Source organism: Hyperolius riggenbachi, chromosome 8 (assembly GCF_040937935.1).
Source record: "Hyperolius riggenbachi isolate aHypRig1 chromosome 8, aHypRig1.pri, whole genome shotgun sequence".
NCBI classification, from domain to species: domain Eukaryota; kingdom Metazoa; phylum Chordata; class Amphibia; order Anura; family Hyperoliidae; genus Hyperolius; species Hyperolius riggenbachi.
This window is the reverse complement of record NC_090653.1, coordinates 235,187,427-235,211,935: the sequence shown is the minus strand read 5'-3', so window position 1 is coordinate 235,211,935 and position 24,509 is coordinate 235,187,427. Positions and strand designations below refer to the sequence as shown.

Genomic DNA, 24,509 nt, shown 5'->3' with positions numbered 1-24,509 from the left:
AGGGAGGAGTTGGGTCCCTCTCCCAGCCCATGTGCCCCTCCTCCTATTCTGACAGCCTGAGGGGGGCACCTTTGGCTGGCTAAGCTACCTACACTGGAGGCACCTATGGCTGGCTACCTATACTGGAAGCACTTATCGCTGGCTAACCTATCTATACTGAGGACACCTATGACTGGCTACCTATACTGGAGGCACCTGTGACTGGATGACCTACCTATACTGAAGGCACCTATGGCTGGCTAAGCTACTTATACTGGGGGAACGTATCGTTGGCTAACCTATACTGGAGGCACCTATGGCTGGCTAACCTATACTGGGACACATATGGCTGGCTCACCTAAACTGGGGGCACCTGTGGCTAGCTAACCTACCTATACTGGAGGCACCGATGGCTGGCTAACCTACCTATACTGGAGGCACCGATGCCTGGCTACCTATACTGGAGGCACCTATGACTGGCTACCTATACTGGAGGCACCTATGGCAGGCTAACCTACCTATACTAGAGGCACCTATGGCTGGCTAACCTACCTATACTGGAGGCACCTATGCCTGGCTACCTATACTGGAGGCACCTATGGCTGGCTAACCTACACTGGGGCACATATGGTTGACTAACCTAAACTGGGGGCACCTATGGCTGGCTAACCTACAGGCGATGTCCACGTGCTGCTGGGCAGCCCAGCGACACAGCGCTGCGGAAGATGTGGACACTAAATAATAATAATAATGCTGCAGGTAACGTTTTACAGCACAAATCATAATGTCCATTAAACTATTTTCGGCATAAAATAATATGTGAGGGAGCAGATAAGGCACAAATGTTGCCCGTTCACTTTATTACAACACTGTCAACAGCAACACCTACAGGTTTTAAAAGGTATCACTCTGCTTGAAATAAAACACACAAGTTAACACATCATTTTTGAGAAAAGCGATTCTTTTCATCACATTGCTTGTGCTTACCTATAGGAACGGTCCTTGTGTGCGCACATCTGATTGCTTATTACTGTATATATGTATTATGGCATATAACTATACATTTGCTTTCCTTACTTGTAGCAGTCATTGTTAAAGCGGTTATAGCTGCCCAGGGCTGTAAGCGCTCCGAGTCCGATGGCGTAGGAGAAGAAGATCTGTGTCCCGGCATCAATCCACACCTGGTGGGAGTCACAGGAACATCATTAGAGTCCATACAAGTGCACAGATAGTGTGATTGCTTGTTCAGTGCTTTTGAACACCTCCTCTGTGGCGAGCTACTCTGCTTTTTAATTATTGATCTGCCTTGGAAGAAAGGATATGCGTCTATGTATGTTTCTGCTCAGCCATCCAGTAAATGAACAGAGAGTGGAAATTCGAGCTGGCTGTACTTAACCTCCAGCGTTATTTCTTTGCTTGGCAGTGAAACAGATCTAGTGCTACGACCCGCTATGCGGTGCAATAAATAGTTTAACGCTGAACCTCAGGCACAGATATTATTTTATCTTGTGAATATTATCGGTACTATAAGAAAGACTATTCTGTTAAGTAAGCCAGCACCTATTCACTAAGGAGACCTTGGGCAAGACTCCCTAGCACTGTTATTGCCTACTGAGCCCACCCTAGTGGCTGCAGCTCTGGTGCTTTGAGTCCACCAGGCAAGGCCAGATTTATACTTTTTGTGCCCCTAGGCCAAGAATGTTGAAGTTGGAGGGTAGTTTTAGGCACAGGATAGGGTAGGTTTGTGTTAGGCAGAAAGGTTGATGTCAGGCAGAGGAATGGTAGAGGTTGCAAATTCAGATGAAGTTGCAAATATTTTCACTACAGGTAGTATTTTATGCAGCCTGTCAGAATTTGCATCCCATAGGAAAAGAATGGTAGAGGTTGCAAATTCTGACAAGGTTGCATGTATGTTCAGCAAACCGAGTCTGCTGTGCAGGATGATGACAGAGATGGATTGCCCGTAAGAAAATTTGAGGCAGGTGCCAAGATCATGATGGGTATCCAAGGACCTGACAGACATGTCACCACACCCACCTCATCACCTTACCAGAAGGCCAGGTGGCCAACAGGAGGGTACAAATCTACTATCTTGAATGCTTGAAGTGACATGACATATGTAGGTAAAAATCCCGATCCTATTTAAAAAATAAGTTGTGTTAATTTGTTCTTGCTATAAGGGTACCCATACATTACTTTATATTACGGCCCAATTGGCCTTATGATTTGATAATTTTATCAAATCAAGGAAAATTGGTGCCGTAATATAGCTGCCTGATCTTTCAATCTACTTCTGGCTGAAATAAGAAGAATGCCAAACCACCTGTGTAGGTGTGGTGGATAGGGGGTGTGGTCTCCAGGTATTTAAGCCTGTTTGATGCATGTCACAATAGCCACGACTAAGGACCCGGTAGGGTCAGAAACACGTCAGCTGGCATGCTGCCCTATTTTTTATGATGGTTCAATAAAAGGATTTGGTTTTACTCTATGTGAGGTGTGCGGAGGAATCTTTTGAACATTTCTTCTGGCTGATATAGTTAGAATGGATCTCATTCACAAGGGCTCAATCGGGAGTGCATCAGTAATGGCGTCTTGTGGAACCAATGGACCTCTGGACAGTGTCCCCCCAAGTGTATAGTGTGCCCCACCTCCTTGCCCGTAAAGGCTCACCCACCCGCCTGCCTGACTCCTGGAATCCTCTGGTGTCCCCTGTTACCACGAGCTTCTGTTTCATATGACAGTGGCACATTTTATGAGGTCATGTGCCAAGTCATGTGGTACCGGCAGACTTGGTGATGCCGAAAACCGGAGGAGGCCATGAGTTGTGTCAGTGGAGAGCTGGAACTTTACACTGAGCACAGGCATGTGGGACACACACACACTTAGGTGGTGGCCCAGCAGATGGCAGCGCAATGACAATGTCCATCAGGTTTCATGCTAAAATCTATTGGAAATTCACTGGGCAGTGTGTAACCAGTCAATAGATCCCTCTGATCAGATTCGATCAGAGAGGGATGTATCTAATGGTCGATCTAGCCATATATCAAGTGATGCCTGTAATTTGTAGTGGTGGTTGCGTTCATGGATTAGTATCCTCCTAGGTGCTCAAAATGCGATTCAAGGACAGAACAATGGGAACTGATGCCAACGGTTCTCTGTATAAGAAATAGGGTTAAGCGTCTGCAAAACAAAACGGCAACCGGCCCTTATACTGGATTTACACCATACAATTTTTTGGCAGATTTACCTGCCAGATTGATTATTTCGAGCATGTCCGATCTGAGGATCGATAGTTTTTTTGAGCAATTTTGTGATCGATTTCCATAGAAACGAACGGAAATTGATCAGAAAATTGCTCAAAAAACGATCAATTCTCAGATCGGACATGCTGAAAATAATTGATCTGGCAGGTAAATCTGCCAAAAAATTGTATGGTGTGGATCCAGATATTACTGTTAACGAATTAGGGTTGTAAAACCTGGTAAGGCTGAGAAAGCACACATCAGACTGCAGGGAACATATAACAAGTGCAATAGTTCAGCATTGTATGGGAGCTAAATAACATTACAGAACGGCTATCATGTACCTGAGAAAGTCAAACGTTTAATGGTAGATTAAACACAAAATGGGATTACAGGTTTCCAGGAAAGTCCTATTTAGAAGGACAATCCTTTTTTTCCATCTCATTATTTTATTTTCTTCAGGTTTCCTTTATTTGAGCTTTTGTATGGCGTAACCCAAATACTCATCAGACTGTGAACCAATCCAATGAGAAATGATTATTTCAGCCAACAGGAATCTAAACTCTGTATGAGGCTTTGCTTAGTACAGCAAATAGTCATCTGCTAACGGATGTATGTGAATATCAGTAATATAATTAGCTTTAGCGTGCTATGCCAGTGGAAGCCTCATCAACCTGTCAGCACTGTCGCTACCCGTATAGGCAGCACAGGATAGGGAGGTATAATTACCTGGGCAGCACCAAGCTTAGACCAGTCAGGTTTCAGGTAGTATATAATGCCTTCAACAGCACCGGGCAGCATGGCACCACGAACAAGAAGGATGAGCAGAACCACATAAGGAAATGTGGCCGTGAAATAGACAATCTAAGGAGATAAAAGACAGCTTTAGATATTGGTTTCTTTTTATTGGTAAAACATAGATGGAATTAACATAGCACCACCTAAAAATTTGTCTCATTGGTAGTTTGGTATGCAGTCTCCCATCAGGTCCATTTCTTTGTTTTTTAACTCAGCAATTGGTCACCCTCTCGTAGTGTGTGCCTATTGGTCCATGTGACCTTTTAAAGGGGTTATATAACTAGATGATGGGGAGTTTTGTGTTAGAGAGAGCCTGCACAGCTTGAAGAAGGAGCAATACTCCGAAACAGCTCTTATGCCTCTCTTATGTCTGCACATTACAAGCCTCTATACTGTAAGCTCGCAAGGGCAGGGACCTCCTCCTAGTGTTTCTCATACTGCTGTCATTTAACATATGCACCTGTACCAACTACACATCGCATAGGCAAACGCAGGGGGGGGGGGATTACAGCTGCCCAGAATCCCCCCTCAGACCAGGATTGGTGCAATGTCTGGGGACAGTCAGGCACAAGTTCAGACACCAGAATATCTACAGGCATCCTGCAGCTCAGCCTGGAGCAGCAGTGTGTGTATAGAGCATGGAGCAGCATACATATAGAGCATGGAGCGGCAGCATGCTTCTACAGCATGGAGCAGCTCTGGGAAACGTAACAGAGTCAGGTATGCCCTGCTGTGTGAATGGTTCACTTTCCCCTTCATTACCAATGTTGGCTGTCCTCATTATTATCTGTATCCAAACTGCGCCTGATTGACCCCGTTGTCGATCGGGAGCAGATAGCACATTTAGGAAATGATTGTCAGATCCTGGCTGTCAGTCGGACAGGAAATTGCATTATGTGTACCCAGCATGATGTCTTACCATATTATTATACTGTATTGTGTGTGGCTGAGGGAGACCTTTCAGGAATCCCCTCCTTGAAAATCCTGGGTTTGCCCCTGCATCAACTATGTATGTATTTGTACTTCTACTATTCAATGTCATGACTGTAGGTGTCTTGTATTTCTTATGTATATTTGTTCTCCATTATTGGTTTTGTACTATGTACAGCGCTACGGAAGATGTTGGCGCTATATAAATAATAATAACATTAAATGAGCTTTCATTGTTCATATGTCATGTTGCTGGATTCTTCTGCTACTACTTCACAGAGGAACGGTAACCAAGGATTGCACTTCATCCCGATCAGTAGCTGATACCCCCTTTCCTGTGAGAAATCTATTCCTTTTCTCGAATAGATCATCAGGGACATCTATATGGCTGATATTGTGGTGAAACCCCTCCCACAGTGTTTCCTGTCTGTGAGCCTTGTTGCATTGTGGGAAATAACAGCTGTTTCCAACTGCCAAGAACCAGCATCTCCCTCTGTGCATATATATATATATATATATATATATATATATATATATATATATATATATATATATATATATACACAAACTTTTAGCCTATCACAATATTAGTGGGTGTGGTTATAAATAATGGCAGTTGGTGCTGTCTAGTTTTTTTCTTGGCTGCCAGTAGTAAAGATGATGACATGCAGGCTCACTGTGTAACAAACAAGATGAACCAATTACATGGCGAATATCAATCATTTCTTGATCTCTCTTCTATTTTTTAACTTCTCACTTTGCAATGCATTCATTTATTTTTTCCCCCTTTTCGTTAAAGTTTGCCTTTAAGACCTCCCCTCTTGTTCCCACTTGGGCCTCAATTCACGGAGCATTATCAAACGTTTATCAAACACTTTATCAAACGTTTGATAATTTACCTCATGGGTAAAATCTCACTAAGGTGTTATATATTTGTTGAACGTTTTATCGGTAAAACATTAGATAAATATATAACACCTTAGGGAATTTAAAATGAGATTTTACCCATGAGGTAAATTATCAAACGTTTGATAAAGTGTTTGATAAAGCTTAGTGAATTGAGGCCTTAGTATCAGTGCCTGGCTCTGGAGTAAACAGAGGTTACATACTGTAGTTATTTGGGTTGAAAAAAAGCCATCCATCCATCGAGTTCAACCAGTACAAAGTACAACTCCAGCCTGCTCCCTCACATATCCCTGTTGATCTAGAGGAAGGCGAAAAACCCTTACAAGGCATGGTCCAATTAGCCCCAAAAGGGTAAAAATTCCTTCCCGACTCCAGATGGCAATCAGATAAAATCCCTGAAACAACATCATTAGGCATTACCTAGTAATTGTAGCCATGGATGTCTTTCAATGCAAGGAAAGCATCTAAGCCCGCTTTAAATGCTGATATAGAATTTAGCATTACTACTTCCTGTGGCAATGCATTCCACACATTAATCACTCTTACTGTAAAGAACCCTTTCCTAAATAAATGGCTAAAACGTTTTTCCTCCATGCGCAGATCATGTCCTCTAGTCCTTTGTGAAGGCTCAGGGAGAAAAAGCTAATCTGCCAAGCTTTTATATTGCCCTCTGATGTATTTATACATGATAAGGCATGTTATCTCTAAACTAAACAAAAACCCAGTTTATCTAACCTTTCTTGGTAAGTGAGACATTCCATCCCTCGTATCAATTTTGTTGCCCGTCTCTGCACCTGCTCTAAAACTGCAATATCTTTTCTGTAATGTGGTGCCCAGAACTGAACTCCATATTCCAGATGTGGCCTTACTAAAGAGTTAAACAGGGGCAATAGTATGGTAGCATCTCAAGTTTTTATTTCCCTTTTAATGCTTCCCAAAGTTTTATTAGCTTTAGCTGCAGCGGCTTGGCACTGAATACGAATATTTAACTTGTTGTCGATGAGTACTCCTAAGTCCTTCTCCAAGTTTGATATCCTCAAAATAAAGCATATTCAATTCCACTCAAACAAAGATGTCACCTTTCACTGAGGTCTATGTTGGATGAACGCCTCCCTAGCACTAAAAAAATAGGTTAGATAAAAAATAAATAAATCACAAGACCGTCATTCCACTCTAAAATGACGTCTGTGGTTTTCCTTTATCCCCAGTCGCTGTGTTTATGTTCATTGTAGTTCTGCTTTGACCAGTAAGTTTCCATCATACATGAAGTCTGCTGTACTCATCTTCATGTGATCACAGCGTTTGTCACAGTCTTGAGGACGGTCTGCCCATGACGTGATGCTAATCTTCATGTCACAGGGAATCAGGGTAAAGCACTCTCATTCAGAAGAAGCTCATTCCTCAGAGCTGAATGAGTTTCATTTATTAAAAGGACAGCCTGTCAGGAAGAGGTATTAGATGGCCGGTCTCATTCAGCCGGGTACAGTTCAGTTACTGAATAATGACTCCGCTCACAGCTTGAGACAGCAGTGTCACTGAGGGAAGAACAGTCGCTCACTCATTAAAAGGTAATCAACCTGTTGTGTCACGGATGGTCAATGATGAGTAACTGGCTTCTTCGTTAGGCCAAGGACTCTCCCTGATTAGAAAGTTATTAACAAACTGCTAACTGATGGACTGCTTACATATTGGCCATTTTATTAAAGTGAACCTTAACTGAGAGGGATATGGATGTTTCCTTTTAAACAATACCAGTTGCGTGGCAGTCCTACTGATCTCTTTGGCTGCAGTAGTAATTAAATCACAGACCTGAAACAGGCATGCAGCTAATCCAGTCTGACTTCAGTCAGAGCACCTGATCTGCATGCTTGTTGAGGGGCTGTGGCTAAAAGTATTAGAGACACAGGATCAGCAGGAGAGTCAGGCAACTGGTATTATTTTAAAAGGAAAAATCCATATCCTTCTCATTTTAGGTTCCCTTTAACTGACTATGAAAACAAAGTTTCACTTACCTGGGGCTTCCACCGGCCCCCTGCAGACACCCTGTGCCCTCGCCGAAAGCAAACCGATCCTCCGCAGCAAGCCAGTGGGGACACTGCATCCTTGATCGCACTCTCATTGCCGTGGCCGTCCTGCGCATGCACAGTACGAGAACAGGCGACAGGCAAGAACGTCAGAACTGCATAGACAGCACTTCTGCCGTTCCCATCATATGCGCTGCGCATGCATTTTTCAGGAATCGTAGAGCTGACTCATTCACTGTAGAGAATGGGATCAGCAGCACATAGCAGTGCAGATGGCGCTGGAGTTGCGTTCCGATCGCACGTCCATCTGCGCTAAATTATGTGAACGAGGCCTTAAAGGACATCCGAGGTGAAAATAAACTAATGAGATAAACAATTGTCTCTGTCCTCCTCCTTCTAAAAATAACTTTTTTTAGTTATCACACAGTTTAATTTTATATTTGAATCTACTTTTTTAAGTTTTTACTTTTTCATGGCCTCTTCTCAATGACACTGATGGCTAACACAGTACAACACTCTACTGCTTCTCAATGACACATTCATTTAATTATGCCAGAGCTAAAATCTATGAACTATTAATAGTTTTTATCTCTTTCCTACTCTCCAAAGCCATTTACTGCCAGGAAATTGTTTTATGGCTTCAATTCCTTATCAGTGAGAGTTATGTTGTAGTCCGACCCTGTCCCGACCCAGACAGTAACTGTCACTTGCATACCTGATTTTTAACACTTTCAGACAGAGAAAGGAAAAAAAGGAACACAGAATAGTTATTTGTGTGCTTGGCGCTGTACATACACATGTCTATCTCTTAATTTCACATGTCCCCTCGGTTGTCCTTTAATAGGAACACTGACACTGACAGACAGGCAAGGTGTGTGTGTGTGTGTGTGTGTGTGTGTGGGGGGGGGGGGGGGGGGGTCAGAGCAGCGACAGAAGGTGGCCCCTTCAAGCGGCACTGTAGCTATGGCCAAGGCTGGATTTATATTTTTTGTGCTCCTAGGCCAAATATCTTGTGGCTCCCATTTCTTAAGGTACGTACACACGTCCTGATTTTCCACCCAACTTGTTGTTTGAACAAGTTGGACGTGTTTACGCGCAGTCGAGTGACTGATAACAGTCGGTTTGCCCGATCCGCTTGGTGGATCAGTTGGACCAACTGCCGTTCAAACGACTGTCAGGTCCAGCGGTCGTTTGACCAACTAATAAGTCAAAGAGAGTTGGACGACATCCAGTCTGTCAGACGATATGTAAATTAGTTTGTCGGCCGCTTTGTTTGGATGTGTGTACGGGACATTTAAACAACTTGTTGTTTGCCTGACAAGTCGTGCACATGACTGATCCAAACACCAATCAGGCATAAAGTTGGATGTGTGTATGCACCTTTATGCAGTTCTGCTCCTTCCATTCCATGTGCAGCCCCTGTTCCATGTGTATCATCCATGTACTGTAACCCCTTCCATTCCATGTGCAGCCCCCTCTTCCATGTGTATCATCCATGTACTGTAACCCCTTCCATTCCATGTGCAGCCCCTGTTCCATGTGTATCATCCATGTACTGTAACCCCTTCCATTCCATGTGCAGCCCCCTCTTCCATGTGTATCATCTATGTACTGTAACCCCTTCCATTCCATGTGCAGCCCCCTCTTCCATGTGTATCATCCATGTACTGTAACCCCTTCCATTCCATGTGCAGCCCCCTCTTCCATGTGTATCATCCATGTACTGTAACCCCTTCCATTCCATGTGCAGCCCCTGTTCCATGTGTATCATCCATGTACTGTAACCCCTTCCATTCCATGTGCAGCCCCTGTTCCATGTGTATCATCCATGTACTGTAACCCCTTCCATTCCATGTGCAGCCCCTGTTCCATGTGTATCATCCATGTACTGTAACTCCTTCCATTCCATGTGCAGCCCCCTCTTCCATGTGTATCATCCATGTACTGTAACCCCTTCCATTCCATGTGCAGCCCCTGTTCCATGTGTATCATCCATGTACTGTAACCCCTTCCATTCCATGTGCAGCCCCTGTTCCATGTGTATCATCCATGTACTGTAACCCCTTCCATTCCATGTGCAGCCCCTGTTCCATGTGTATCATCCATGTACTGTAACTCCTTCCATTCCATGTGCAGCCCCTGTTCCATGTGTATCATCCATGTACTGTAACCCCTTCCATTCCATGTGCAGCCCCTGTTCCATGTGTATCATCCATGTACTGTAACCCCACTCTTTCATGACAGCTCCCTTGAGCCTCAGTTTCCTTTGCCATGTGTTGTTTCCCATTTTCAGCCTCCTCTTTCATATGTAGCAACCCTTCTTTCATGTCCAGGTGCCCCCTTGGCCCAGGCCTTTGTGCCCTCTCCAGAAATCTGGCCCTGGCTATGGCCTGCGGGTCACAAAGAGTTAACAACTGTAGAGAGCTTTGAAGGTCACCAGAAAAGGTTCGGCGGGCTGCATTTGGCCCCCGGGCCAAACTTTGGACATGCCTGCTTTAAGGAATCAACATTCTCACAGCACAGAAGCCAGGTAAACTTCAATAAATGCATTACAGAAATTAGCATCATCCAGGCTAATTTAGTGCAACAAAGTAACCAGAAATGTCCTCTGAGCTTCCTAGAAAGTCAACCAGCCATGTGCAGCACCTAAAGCTGAAACGGTTAAAGAAACATATTCCTTACTGAAATTAACTTCCTGTATTTTACGAGACAAAGAAAATAGCTCTTCTACAAGATAATGAAATCAGCGGAAACTGAAATACATCCTCGGCTGAACAATGAAATATTGACTGCTTGGTCGCTGCACTTTGTCAATTGCCTTTAGCCCTTATTAAATAAATCTTGAATTCATTGCTTTTGTGTCAGGCTGGTGCTATTTGCAGCCTCTTCCTCTGCTTGGGTCATATTGCTGGTGACTATGACCATTGTCCTGCAGACCATTCATCAACAGCCGCCGAGGTCTGGAAGTAGGTGGGTACCTCCCTCTGCTTCTTATTCAGTGAGATATGAGTCCCAAGAGGGCGACGGGTGCTGCTGACCAACAGACTAAGGTCATCAGCTGGAACCTCCAGCACGGGAACAAGCATGGCTGCTACACAGAAGAGGCTTTCAGAGCAATGTTCCTGTCATGTTTCACGAGGTGATAAAAGTTTAGTGCAATCGAGATCATGTCCATTCTTCAATTTCCATTCATAAATCTAACTTGAGGTCACCAAAAGACCAATACACAAGAGAAAGCTTGATATAAGAATGATCTACACAATGCATCTGACGTACCCAATAAAAATGTTCCGGGTGGTTTCCTGAATACCATGGGCGGTGCTACACTGGGGCACCGGCACCCCCCCAAGGAATCAGCCCCTCTGAGTGACCCCCCTCCCCGGCTCAGTAACATACACTTAACCTTTTTCGAGCTCCAGCAGCGTACAGTGAGTAGGATAGAGTCTATAAAAAACTCTCCATGTCAGTCTGAGTCTATGACAGCGTTAAGTAAACCAGGGGTCTTATCTATTCGCCATAAATACCTCACAATCCTTGCATGATTCCTTGTAATCAATGTATCTGATTGACAGTTCTATTTGCCAAAAAAATTCTCTCTACCTCCTTCTGATTGAATGTTCTAACACTGTCAGTCAACAGGAATAGAGTCTGAAAGAGGCTTACAAGCCGTTTTTCTTTTAAATTAGCCAATAATCTAGAGCCTGTATTTCACAGACAGGAAGTTTTGAATCAGAATTGTAATCCTGTCTTGCTATGTCTCATGTGTGTTTTGGTTTTTAGGGCCAAATGTATTCATCAAGGAGAGGGGGGGCACTCCGCTGGTAGTTTCATGTATATTTGGCCACCGTATATCATGTTTTGCCTTTAATATTCCAGTTTCAGTATGTCTGGATTGCAAAAAGAATTTCCTACTCAGAACTCTAGATGCAGCATATCTCTGTCTGCTGTACTTAGAAAATCAATCAGTCTCAGCTTCTCATTAGCTTGGCTGTAAAATCTTTGGATTAACATTCAACTAATACTGGAATCCCTGTACCAGCCACCTGCTGCTGATGTATTCGGTCACAGGACATGCTCTAACGCCACTGCAACGTCCCCCGGGAAGAAGGGACGGGTGACCGGATAAAGAGAACGGCCGGGGCTGATAGTTCAAGGGCATGCCGTCCACTCCCCGGTGCGGTCTCAGGCATTCCTCATTGTTATTTTATAGTTGTCGCACAATTGGGCCAGTTCTCATTCTTAAACAGAGACAGACCGCTGTTCTCGTAATGCTGACACTGCAAATCTGCGTGGGGTTTTGTTTGTAAAGTCTTTTATTAGGTCATAAGTGTATGCATCCCTCACTCTGGTAACTCTTTTCTGATATGACCTAGATAAGGCTCAGTCTACACTAGAGCCGGGTCATCTAATATGACCTAGATAAGGCTCGGTACACACTAGGGCCGGGGAGCAAACAGCCAGCTGGAGAGGACAGCTCATCCACTAACCCCTGTGTCTCCTTCCCTAGTGTCTCCACCCTACTACACTCTAGATTGTAAGCTTGCAAGGGCAGGGACCTCCTCCTAGTGGTTTTTATTCTGATGTAATATGAACATGCGCCAGTATTGGCGATGCCTCAAACTACACATCAACTACTGTATGTATGTATTTGTATTGCTGGATGTCCTGATTGTACAGAGATCTGAACTTCTCATGTATCTCTGCTCCCCACTATTTGTTTTGCACAAATGTACAGCGCTATGGAACATGTTGGTGTTATTTACGTGAAAATAAGAATAATAATACAGTCTACAGGCTTCTACAAATGCTAGATCAGTATGCAATCATTAGACGATTATTAGGGTGACACTGTGGGGAATGAACGCTGTACAGACACGCTTCTCGACTATAGTGAAGCAGCATTGACTACTCAATGGAAAAGGGAGGAGGGATGATGGGGTGACGAACGTGTGTGCAGCTTCCGGTGGGCAGAGTAGGTGGATTATCCACTTGTTCATCATTTAGCAATTTGGCGGGGCAGATGACTGAATGATTTTGGGGGACAGATGTACACAAGCTAGATCCTTAGACTGAGACAGTGACAAACAAATGCCTTGGCTGAAGACTATCTAGAGTATCTATGAGGCCTTGTTGGAGACAACAGGATATCTGCAGAGCAAGGAGCTCGCATCCCCTCTGCCCACTGTTAGCAGAGACCTTCCTGTTGGTGAAACTCTCATCAACCATCTGTACAACTGACAAGTTATTTTAAGCTTCTGTAGAGTAACGAGCTTAGAGAACAGATGTGCAGGGAGCAGCATGGAAGATCAAAGTCTATATTTATAATTCAGTCCCACCCACAGTCATAAGTTCTGGGAGTAAAAGTAGGGGTGACCTTCAGCATAAATCAGCTTAGAATGCACCCCCCCCCTCAATTGTAGGGCTCTGTAGTTTTAGGTGCCACAGCAAATTCAACCACCTACACTGATTCGTTTTATTTTTCTGTAGTATGCTAATCATTTCAAATGCCTGTTACCATGGTAACCACAACTCTCACAGGAAAACAATGAGAGAGTAGCTTTGTCAGGCTTTCGGAAATCATCAAGTCATTTAGTGTGTGCCCGTGTTAACTCCCTCCTCTCTGAGCACACAAAACCTCAAAATAGTCAGGGTCTTCCTAATTAACAGTATTTCAATTAAAAGTGCATGAATGGTAACCCCTTTCCCATGAGAAATATTTACATTTTATAAGAATGGATCATCAGGGACATCTGTATGGCTGATATTGTGGTGAAACCCCTCCCACAGTGTGATGTCATGGCCATGGCCCTCACAGTTTCTCACCTGTGAACCTGGTTGCATTGTAGGAAATAACAGCTGTTTCCAATTCTGTGTGCATATACTGTGTATGTGTATATATAAAAGATGGAAGACTAAAGGGAAGTGAATGGTGTGGAGGATGTGGTTGCGGTGGCCAGGCCATCACCCTTCTCCCTCAGACAGGTATCCAATCCTTGGACATGCAAACCACCTGCATGTCCTGTCAATGGCCTGTAGAGATAGCAGGTAAATATAATATAACATCACCCATCAGCCCTCACCAATTGCTCCTTTCCCAGTTCATGCTTTGTTGGGGTTGATGAGAAGCACTTACTATTATGGTGTATAAAGTCTAAACTTTTTTTCAAATTTGTTTATCTCACTATAAAATACATCGACTCTTAATATTTTTTCGATGTGCTTCTTTCTAGTTTGACTTTTTAATGACATTTTGAGTTTTGACCCCAGAAAACTATTAAAACCTTCTCCAGCCGCTATACAGCAAATCCCATTATGTCAAACATCATAAGTCAGGGAATGGAATTTTCCATGAAGATCATTTTACATAGAGGCTAGTCCATAATCTGACCTTGATAAGGAAGCTGTGTTCAAAGTTCTTTCAGGTAACTCCCTACTGGCTGGAAAATACCCATAACACTCGCTGGCTATCACGGTTACTGATAATAATGGTGCTGATAATAATAACGACGTATATCATAAAGCTCAGGAAGGAACTATGAATGGGATGCTAGGACTGCCTCTGTAGTTATTGAGGGATTTTATGGACCAAGCTTATCACACCACTTGTTATGTTTTATCTATCAGAAGAGGGAATTGTGTTATCAGTTATGATCATTCCTGAATACAGGATGTGTCTGAGCCTGGTACCAAAACCTATGTGCAAGCAGTGGGTATAGCAATAAACATAGCAGCTATAGTGGCTGCGATGGAACCTTGGTACTTGGGCAGTCCTGTTGGGCACCCTTCCTCGTCAGCTGCCCTTGGTTCGAAGCAGGTGGTTTTGGCGCATGGTGCTCAGTGCCAAAACTAGGCGCCATAGCAGTAATGTTATACTGGGAGGGGCACATAAGGGTAACTTGGGGTTCCAGAGATCGCCACACCCCAAATAACTCCTCCCTCCGAGTTTCTATGACTCGGAAGGGGAATAGAAGTTAACGCTGCCAGAAGTTAACGCACTAATACGTATGCTGCTGTAAGACCCCATTTTATACCACATATTGAAGACTGTCACTTGGTGCCCTTCCTTCCCCCTTTCCTCTGTAAATGGAGATCCTATCAGTTTCTCTGGAATATCTCACAGCAAGAAGGCTTAAATAACTCCTAGTCATGAACATGTTAAAGCAGTAGGCGTTTTAGAGACTGGTACACAAATAAGATTTATGTCTAGTGAGTAGGAATAGTTCCGCATCATGGAATACGGTGTCTAGGATGAGCTGCAAAGCCTTGAAAGAATTTCAAAGCATCTCTATTTTGCGTTTTTTCCATCTGCACTTGAACGCGTCAGCCTTTCGCCGGCTGCCCAGGCAGAAGTGTGATATAGACAGGCTCGCCTTGTCCAGCAACTTGATTCAATCATTTTCTTGTTTGGTTCTTTCAGAAGCAAGCGCGTCATTCAAGCCCACCCTCCCTGGTTGTAGGTGGAAAGTTACAGAATGAGAAGAATGGCTGTTCTGACTTTGCAATTCTAAAAGGTTTCTAGGAAGCTGCTCAGCGAGTGCCCATGGTCCGCTCACAATGCAGGCAGCCATGGTTTTAGCAAAGCATTGTTCGGTAGAACTCTGACAGCTTCCCTGCCAAATGGGGCCTCCTCAATGGAAACTGGTGGAAAGGAATGGACAGAAACATCAGATAGTTTTATCGCTAGTGCTGGAAGAACATCTGGACTTTCATGGACTGCTCCAAGTCTGGAATAATCAAGGCCTCCTCACTCGCAGAAAAGGTTCAGGGTGATCACATGATGCTCTGCTCAGAATGATATTATCTTTTACCCAGGGCCTCAAGTTCCAGCAGGGTTACAGTCTAGAAATGAGCTTGTTAAATTTTTCATAGTTAGGTCTTTTCCTCATGGACATGTTCATTGAATCCGGTGGGCAGTCATTGTCTAATACCTTACTGCTTAGGGGAGCGAATGTCAAAACACAACAAGTTTACTGAGTTGAACTTAAAGAGGAACTGTAGTTCAAATAACATTATGAATAAAATTGCTTATTGCTTACAATATTAATTTATAGAGTATTAACTCAGTGCTTGCCCATTGTAAAATCTTTCCTCTCCCCGATTTACATTCTGAAATGTACCACTGGTGGTGACATCTTTAGTCCTGCCAGGGGATCTGTACGGAATGTTCGATACTGAGAGTTCTATGCACAGAGGGAGATATTGCTTGCTTTGCAGTTGGAAAAAGACGTTATTTCCCACAATGCAATGAGGTTCACAGATAGGAAACTTTCAGGACCTTGGTCATGACATCACACCGTGGGAGGAGTTTAACCATAATGCGGCCTAACAGACCCCCCTGATGAACTACTCAATAAAAGGTAAAGAATTCTTGTGGGAAAGGGGGTATTAGCTACTGATTGGCATAAAGTTCAGTCCTTGTTTAAAGTTCCTCTTTAAGCATGCCGGATGTTTAAGTGATGCTGGGCGGCTGCTGTACAGGGAGGAGGTGAATAATTGCTAGATTCTCTTGTTTTTACTGGCCGCCCGAGTAGCATGTGTATGTGGCTGGTATATGAAGGAATATAGCCATTGCTTGCAGAGCAATTAGAAAAACAGCATATAAATTACTATTTCAATCATATTATTAATAAGCATTGGAATGTTCTTGAAATGGACCTGAACTATTGCAGAGGACACAAGGAAAATGTAACAGAAACGCACCCTGTATGTATTTAAAGAGTTTTGCCTGTATAATTTCCCCCTCACTTGTATCTAATCACTAGTTGTAATTTGACCCCTCCCCCTCCCGTCCCATGACTGCCTATGATAAGCAGATAACCCCATTTGAAAGCACAGGCTGTTAACAGTATGACTGCTTCCATGAATCAGGAAGTATAAACTGTCCAGATTTATTTTAGGCTTTGTATCAGCTGTAACAAATACATGTTTTTTGTTTAAAGGTTATTATGCAGTTGTGTATCTTTTAGAGCAGAGAGGAAGTTCTGAGTTCAGGTCAACTTTAAGTTGATTTGCCAGGTTAAAAAAATGCTGCCCCCAATGGTACCGCAATGTTGATAGCTGGGATTAGCAGCTATTATTGGTAATTTGGGCGCAGGAGGGGGCCAATAATATAACGGGCGCTGTGGCTACCTGCTATGCAAATTGCAGCTACAAATAGCAGGTGCTCACATACTACTGAGGCGCCAGGCTCTCTACTATGGTTCCTTGGAGATTTTGTTCTTTTGATATGCCTACAGAAGCAGCAGCCTAGCCCCGAGAAGTGTTGCAATCTATGAGAGTTGTGTTCATTTGGATCTCCAAAATTACAGTTCTTCACTACTGAGTTATTTCCCCTGAGAGTAGGTAAGATTACCTTTACCTCCTCTATTTTTAAACGGTTTTTAATAATTTTATTTCACTTTTCACTTTGGCGCCTCTGAACCACATAATACTGGACCAAACTGTCTTGCTGGAATGTGTGGTGGGAATTTTTGGAGATGTCCTGTGGGCAATATAAAAAAAACCCCTCTTGCGAATAGTTTTATATTAGGCAAAAATAAATCCCTTATTCTAAAATGGAAACTGCAGTTTACTCGTAGTAATTGGCAGGGCTGTGGAGTCGGAGTTGGAGTAATTTTGGGCACCCGGAGTCGGAGTCGTTGATTTCCTAAACTGAGGAGTCGGGAGTCGGATGATTTTTTGTACAAAATCCACAGCCCTGTTAAGTATTAGACTAAGGAGTTGGAGTCGAGGAGTCGGGGCAATTTTGGGCACCCGGAGTCGGAGTTGGAGTCGTGGTTTCATAAACTGAGGAGTCGGAAGATTTTTGTACCGACTCCACAGCCCTGGTAATTGGAAAAAGTTGATTAACCTAGCCCTTCCACTCTATAATTTAACCTATCAATCTCGTAATCAGCCCAAGAAATTAGATAAAGTGGGGAGTCCATGGTTAGACACTTCTGATATAACTATACCTAATCTAGATATTACTGTATCTATTTCAGACTTATAGCAGTAAAAGTACTATTGTTTATTCTAATTGTTAAACGGACTTGGAGCCACCTTGATCTGTGTATCCAGCTGCACCACCTTGATCTGTGTATCCAGCGGCACCACCTTGATCTGTGTATCCAGCTGCAGCTGTGTGAATGTCCAGTTGATACAAGAGTAAATGCGGTCATGAGATCACTGGTGCCGAACAGTGGTTACCAAGTGCAACCACTCACATTTTATCATCCTCAATGTCCTATAACCCTGCTCAGTATATGCATTACTTTTACTAGAATAATTTAATTCTCTGTATAGTGCAGCCTATGATTAACACTATGTATGTCACTATTGTGAGTATACACTCACCTAAAGGATTATTAGGAACACCTGTTCAATTTCTCATTAATGCAATTATCTAATCAACCAATCACATGGCAGTTGCTTCAATGCATTTAGGGGTGTGGTCCTGGTCAAGACAATCTCCTGTCCTGAACTCCAAACTGAATGTCAGAATGGGAAAAAAAGGAGATTTAAGCAATTTTGAGCGTGGCATGGTTGTTGGTGCCAGATGGGCCGGTCTGAGTATTTCACAATCTGCTCAGTTACCGGGATTTTCACGCACAACCATTTCTAGGGTTTACAAAGAACGGTTTGAAAACGGAAAAACATCCAGTATGCGGCAGTCCTGTGGGCGAAAATGCCTTGTTGGTGCTAGAGGCCAGAGGAGAATGGGCCGACTGATTCAAGCTGATAGAAGAGCAATGTTGACTGAAATAACCACTCGTTACAACCGAGGTATGCAGCAAAGCATTTGTGAAGCCACAACACGCACAACCTTGAGGCGGATGGGCTACAACAGAAGAAGACCCCACCGGGTACCACTCATCTCTACTACAATTAGGAAAAAGAGGCTACAATTTGCACAAGCTCACCAAAATTGGACAGTTGAAGACTGGAAAAATGTTGCCTGGTCTGATGAGTCTCGATAGAGTCAGAATTTGGGGTAAACAGAATGAGAACATGGATCCATCATGCCTTGTTACCACTGTGCAGGCTGGTGGTGGTGGTGTAATGGTGTGAGGGATGTTTTCTTGGCACACTTTAGGCCCCTTAGTGCCAATTGGGCATCGTTTAAATGCCACGAGCTACCTGAGCATTGTTTCTGACCATGTCCATCCCTTCATGACCACCATGTACCCATGCTCTGGCTACTTCCAGCAGGATAATGCACCATGTCACAAAGCTCGAATCATTTCAAATTGGTTTCTTGAACATGACAATGAATTAACTGTACTAAAATGGCCCCCAAAGTCACCAGATCTCAACCCAATAGAGCATCTTTGGGATGTGATGGAACGGGAGCTTCGTGCCCTGGATGTGCATCCCACAAATCTCCATCAACTGCAAGATGCTATCCTATCAGTATGGGCCAACATTTCTAAAGAATGCTTTCAGCACCTTGTTGAATCAATGCCATGTAGAATTAAGGCAGTTCTGAAGGCGAAAGGGGGTCAAACACCGTATTAGTATGGTGTTCCTAATAACCCTTTAAGGGCCCTTTTCCACCAGCGCTGGCTGAATCGCAAAAACGCAAACCGCTAGCGATTTTACAATCGCTACGGTTTGCTTTTTAACATGGGAATCGCGGTAGGTCATTTCCACTACCGCGATTCGTTTTTGCCGGGAACGCAAACGCGCGGCGGAGCGATAATTGCCGCGATTTTGCTATGCAGTGCATAGCAAAATCGCGGCCGCGAACGTCGGGGAATCGCTGGTAATTGCGATTCAGCAATCGCTAGCGTTCAGCGTGAACGCTAGCGATTGCTAGTGGAAAAGGGCCCTTAGTGAGTGTACATCTGCTTGGATTGCTATAGTGTGTATTTTTTTGTCATGTCTATTGGTTGTCATTTTTGTGTCTCTTAACTATCGAGTACCAACTTTGTTAAAAGTCAATAAAAATTCTCTTAAAAAAACCCAAACTGTTTTTCTGGGGTTTAGAGAAAATATCCCAACCAGCAAGTCATGCTAAAACATTACTTCTAACAGTGCGCCTGTAGCACAGCACAAAACCAGTTATGTAAGTCCCAATAGTCTGACTGCATTAGGAATGGTTCTATGAATAATTGAAGTATCAGTGTCCGTAAAGACATCCAAGTTCAGTCTGGCAAGCCAGAACCTGTCAGCGCTTTGTTGTTGGCCTAATGTGGGTTTCACAGTTCTTTTGGCTGCTTCATCAGAAGCTATAAATGTACTAAAGCTCTCTATAACAATACAGAACACAAAGGTTGCAAACAATTCTAAATTGCAGTTAATAAGGATTGTGAGGAAATCACAAATGAAAATTAACACCTCAATTTGCAAATATATCACGAGGTAACAAGATGTATTTAAAGGGGCACTATGGTGAAAAATGGCTAAATCTAAAATATGTGCGAACATAGAACAATAAGAAGTATGTTTTCTCCAGAGTAAAATGAGCCATAAATTACTTTTCTCCTATGTTGCTGTCACTTATAGTAGGTAGTAGAAATCTGAGAGAAGCGACAGGTTTTGGACTAGTCCATCTCTTCATAGTAGATTCTCAGCAAGGCTTTTATTCTTTATAAAGATATTCCCTAAAAAGTATTTAAACAATGATGCTGGCCAGCCTCCCTGCTCACTACACAGTTTTTTGGCAGTTGGATGGAGCAACTGCCATTCACTAAGTGCTTTTGAAAATAAATAAATCCCTGAGAATCCCCCTATGAAGAGATGGACTTGTCCAAAACCTGTGGCTTCTGTCAGATTTCTACTACTTACTGTAAGTGACAGCAAAATAGGAGAAAAATAATTTATGGCTCATTTTACTCAGGAAAAAGTGTACTTATTATTTGTCTATGTTTGCACATATTTTACATTTTACAATTTTTCGCCATAGTGCCCCTTTAAGGAACCGTAGATTCACTCTGTGCAGTGCCCACTCTATCCCTGAAGAGAGAAGGATGATTCTGACCCTGCTTACACGCTGTAGTGCATTATGGGACCTGCATACAATAATATAACTCAAACCACAGAATAAATTGCACTGAAAAGCCATGTAATGCATATTCACTAAAACAGGAGGTTGAATTTCCTGCAGTGTATCAATTCCCATTTTTTAGAGTTCCAACCCACACCAGGTCCAGCTTCTACTGGACAAGGTTGTAAGCCTTGGTGGGAAAGGACATGAGCCTTGGTGGAAAAGTCGAATGGATTAATTGCTTTAACTCAAGTAATGTAAGAACTATCTTCTGCCAGGTCATGTGTGCCAGGATGTCAATTTGCATTGTGGTAAACTAGGGCGACGAGAAAAAAGAAACTCCAACACTGCTGACCAAAGTAAAGTATTAGAAACAATCACTCACATGTACCTCGGACTACAGATGCCTATCAAATTACAAGTCCAGCTCACAAGATCCAGTACTTTAAAACATGAGGGTGACAGTTGTCTTCCAATGTGACATAAATTATGAAACTGAGCCATTTTGTTTCACATTAGTAGGTAGTTCAAGTCATCACAACCTCCATGCTGGATCTCATGTTGCAAACAATCTCACGCAAAACAAACAGAATGTGGTTGGTTATCAGATCTCATCTCTGATCAGTTTAGGTTTTGAGTAAAGGACACCTGATCTGAGAGGGATATAAAGGCTGCCAAATGTATATCTTTTTGAACAATACCAGTTGCCTGATGCCCTGCTGATATTTTTGGTTGCACACCTGAAACAAGCATGCAGCTTATCTAGTCAGACTTAAAGAGACTCTGTAACAATTTTTTCAGCCTTAGTTCTTCTATCCTATAAGTTCCTATGCCTGTTCTAATCTGCTCTGGCTTACTGCAGTCTTTCCTAACTGCACTGTCTCTGTAAGAAATCAATGTATCTTTCCTCTGTCCTGTTTGTCGGGCTAAGGATTGATTGTGTGGAATGTGCAGGGCTGCTTGTGATTGGTAGAAGCGATACACACCCTCTGCAGGCCTCCTGCATACTTTGAATGACTCACACACTATGCTTAGCTGAGCCTATTAGAAGCTGGTTAGTTTGTTTGTAAACACTGCCTAAAACTGTTAATTACAAGCCAGGATTGCAGCAGAGAGTGGCAGAAACAGCACAGAGGGGCACAGGAGAAAATAATGAATAGAATGGTATGCTTTTTATTGTAAGAATATTAGAGTACAGATTCTCTTTAAGTCAGAAACATCTGATCTGCATGCTTGTTCGTGGTTTATGGCTAAAAGTATTAGAAGCAGAGGATCAGTAGGACAGCCAGGCAATTGATATTGTTTAAAAGGAAATAAATATGGCAGTCTCCTTTTCCCTCTCAGTTCTGGTGTCCTTTAAAGAGACTCTGTAACGACAAAAAGATCCCCTGGGGGGTACTCACCTCGGGTGGGGGAAGCCTCAGGATCCTAATGAGGCTTCCCACGCCGTCCTCTGTCCCACGGAGGTCTCCCTGCAGCCCTCCGAACAGCCGGCGACTGTGCCGACTGTTCAATTCAATATTTACCTTTGCAGGCTCCAGCGAGGGCGCTGTGGCTGCTTTCGCTCCGAAGGAGGCGGAAATACCCGATCTCAGTCGGGTCCGCTCTACTGCGCAGGCGCCGGAGACTTGCGCCTGCGCAGTAGAGCGGACCCGACTGAGATCGGGTATTTCCGCCTCCTTCGGAGCGAAAGCAGCCAGAGCGCCTGCGCAGGAGCCTGCAAAGGTAAATATTACGTCACCGCTGTACGGAGGGCTACAGCGAGACCCCCGAGGGACGGCAGACGGCGTGGGAAGCCTCATTAGGATCCTGAGGCTTCCCCCATCCGAGGTGAGTACCCCCCAGGGGACGTTTTAACGTTACAGATTCTCTTTAAGATAATTCAGCTATGAAATGGAAAGCAGAGCATCACTATATAAACAAACCATTCATCATTTGAAGAATGGCTTACAGCATGTTGCTACAATTAAAAAACTTTAGACATCATTTTCAAACTTTGGCGGTAAAAACAATGGAGCTGACTTGTAAAAACTACAAATGACTAGGTCTTCTATGAAACTTTCTGCAAGGACAATTCACTGAGAATTAAAGAGAGAAGATTTATCAGGTGATCATTTTGTACTTCTCTGATTGGCAGTTCATCCTTCCTAAGTAATAAAAGTGACACATGATCACATGGTTGTGGGCGGGCAATCAGGGAAGTACGCATCAAGTCAATTCTCCATGAATTCTTCTAGCAGAAGTATGTCTAGCTGATAATATCTGATGAAGGCCGCCCAAATAATACCAACAGAGATGGTCAATGAGATGGTAATAATTCTGGGTTGTACGCCAGCTGGAATTACTAGCATTCCTTTGACCAGCTCTAGTAACCAGTCAAGCGTTGGCTGTTGAATGAAATAAGGACCATGACTGGTTGAATTGAGCATCTGCTTCAGCTTCTCCATAACTGTCTTCATAACTCAGCCTAATGCCCAGTATTCAGAAACCTTCTTGGAATTGACCTTACCTTTCCAGTAGACTTGACTCCCTTCCAGACACAGAAGTAAACCAGCATCCAGCAGGCAAGCAGACACAGCAGCAGTTCCCAATTTATAGAGCCCAAGTCATCCAGGCCGCTGGAAAGTCTCAGCACTTTTCTCCTGGAAGAGTGAATGCACTGAGCAATTCTGGATAGTAATGACAGCGAGGCGACAGCTACACACCATATTAACTTATGTTAGTCCATAATGAATGCTTGATGATGGCTCTAGTCACATGTTTTACATGGAAATTGAGGAAAAGGGACAGACAGAAAAGATATTTTAAGCTTCTCATGTTATTAATATTATTAAAAAAGCACCTGGACTGTATAATTAAGTTGAAGGCCAACTCCAAACAAAGCTATTCCAGTTTTGGCTGGGCATCCATTGGATTAACTGCTGCTAGCCTCTTATATCGTGAACACTACAGTGGCAAGATTCTTCTGCCATATTTAACATAAACCCGAGTCCAACAATTTAGGGGTTGAGATTATAGGTGCTCCCTAATGATATAATCTTCATTGTCCAATCTTACCACATCTAGGTAATATGAGGGACTATCTTAAGTATCCATTCAAACTATATTCACTCAGTTTACCCTTCTACTGCATACATTTGGTATAACTGTACAATCAAGATTGTATTATTAGTGGACACCTTTAGAGCTCAGTTGTAAGTGGTGGCCACCCTTTACTTCCTCACTTAAGTACTTCCATTGGCCAACTACACCACTGCCCTGTCACCGATCACAAGACTAGAGATGACAGTTGGCCATTCTGTCTTAGGACTGAGTATCACTCCATAAACAGGTGAACCCATGTTCACTTTAATATCTCTGCTCTCCCCCACAAAGCCGTAATTAACGGTATCTTTATAAGGGCACTTGAAAACAACTCTTACACCTTCTATGTGTGAATGCACTTGACAGAGCCTGATTGGCAGCTGCTTGTAGGGTTCACTGGATGCCATCACGTGAAGGCTATTCTGGTGCACATGGGCTTTGAACAAAGTCAATTTTAAAAATCGTGCACTCAACTTGTCAGGCCAAAAAAGTGACCGGATGCTGCTTTTATTCTAATATAGGTACACCACTCCAGCTAAGGGCTAGTTCACACTGGGTGCTTCCCGGCGATCAGGTTTG

The 24,509-nt window shown here is 43.3% G+C and overlaps 1 protein-coding gene across 2 annotated transcripts in view; it reads right to left on the bottom strand.

The window, feature by feature from the left end:
• SLC6A8 (solute carrier family 6 member 8) overlaps positions 1 to 24,509 on the bottom strand; it is a 134,740-nt gene that overhangs the window by 36,864 nt on the left and 73,367 nt on the right. For both annotated transcript variants that reach the window (XM_068248352.1, XM_068248351.1), the window contains exons 4-6: positions 23,356 to 23,488; positions 3,951 to 4,085; positions 1,057 to 1,160 (exon numbers count right to left, since the gene is read on the bottom strand). In XM_068248352.1, coding sequence (XP_068104453.1) covers positions 1,057 to 1,160; positions 3,951 to 4,085; positions 23,356 to 23,488 — 372 coding nt within the window. The remainder of the gene's footprint in view (positions 1 to 1,056; positions 1,161 to 3,950; positions 4,086 to 23,355; positions 23,489 to 24,509) is intronic.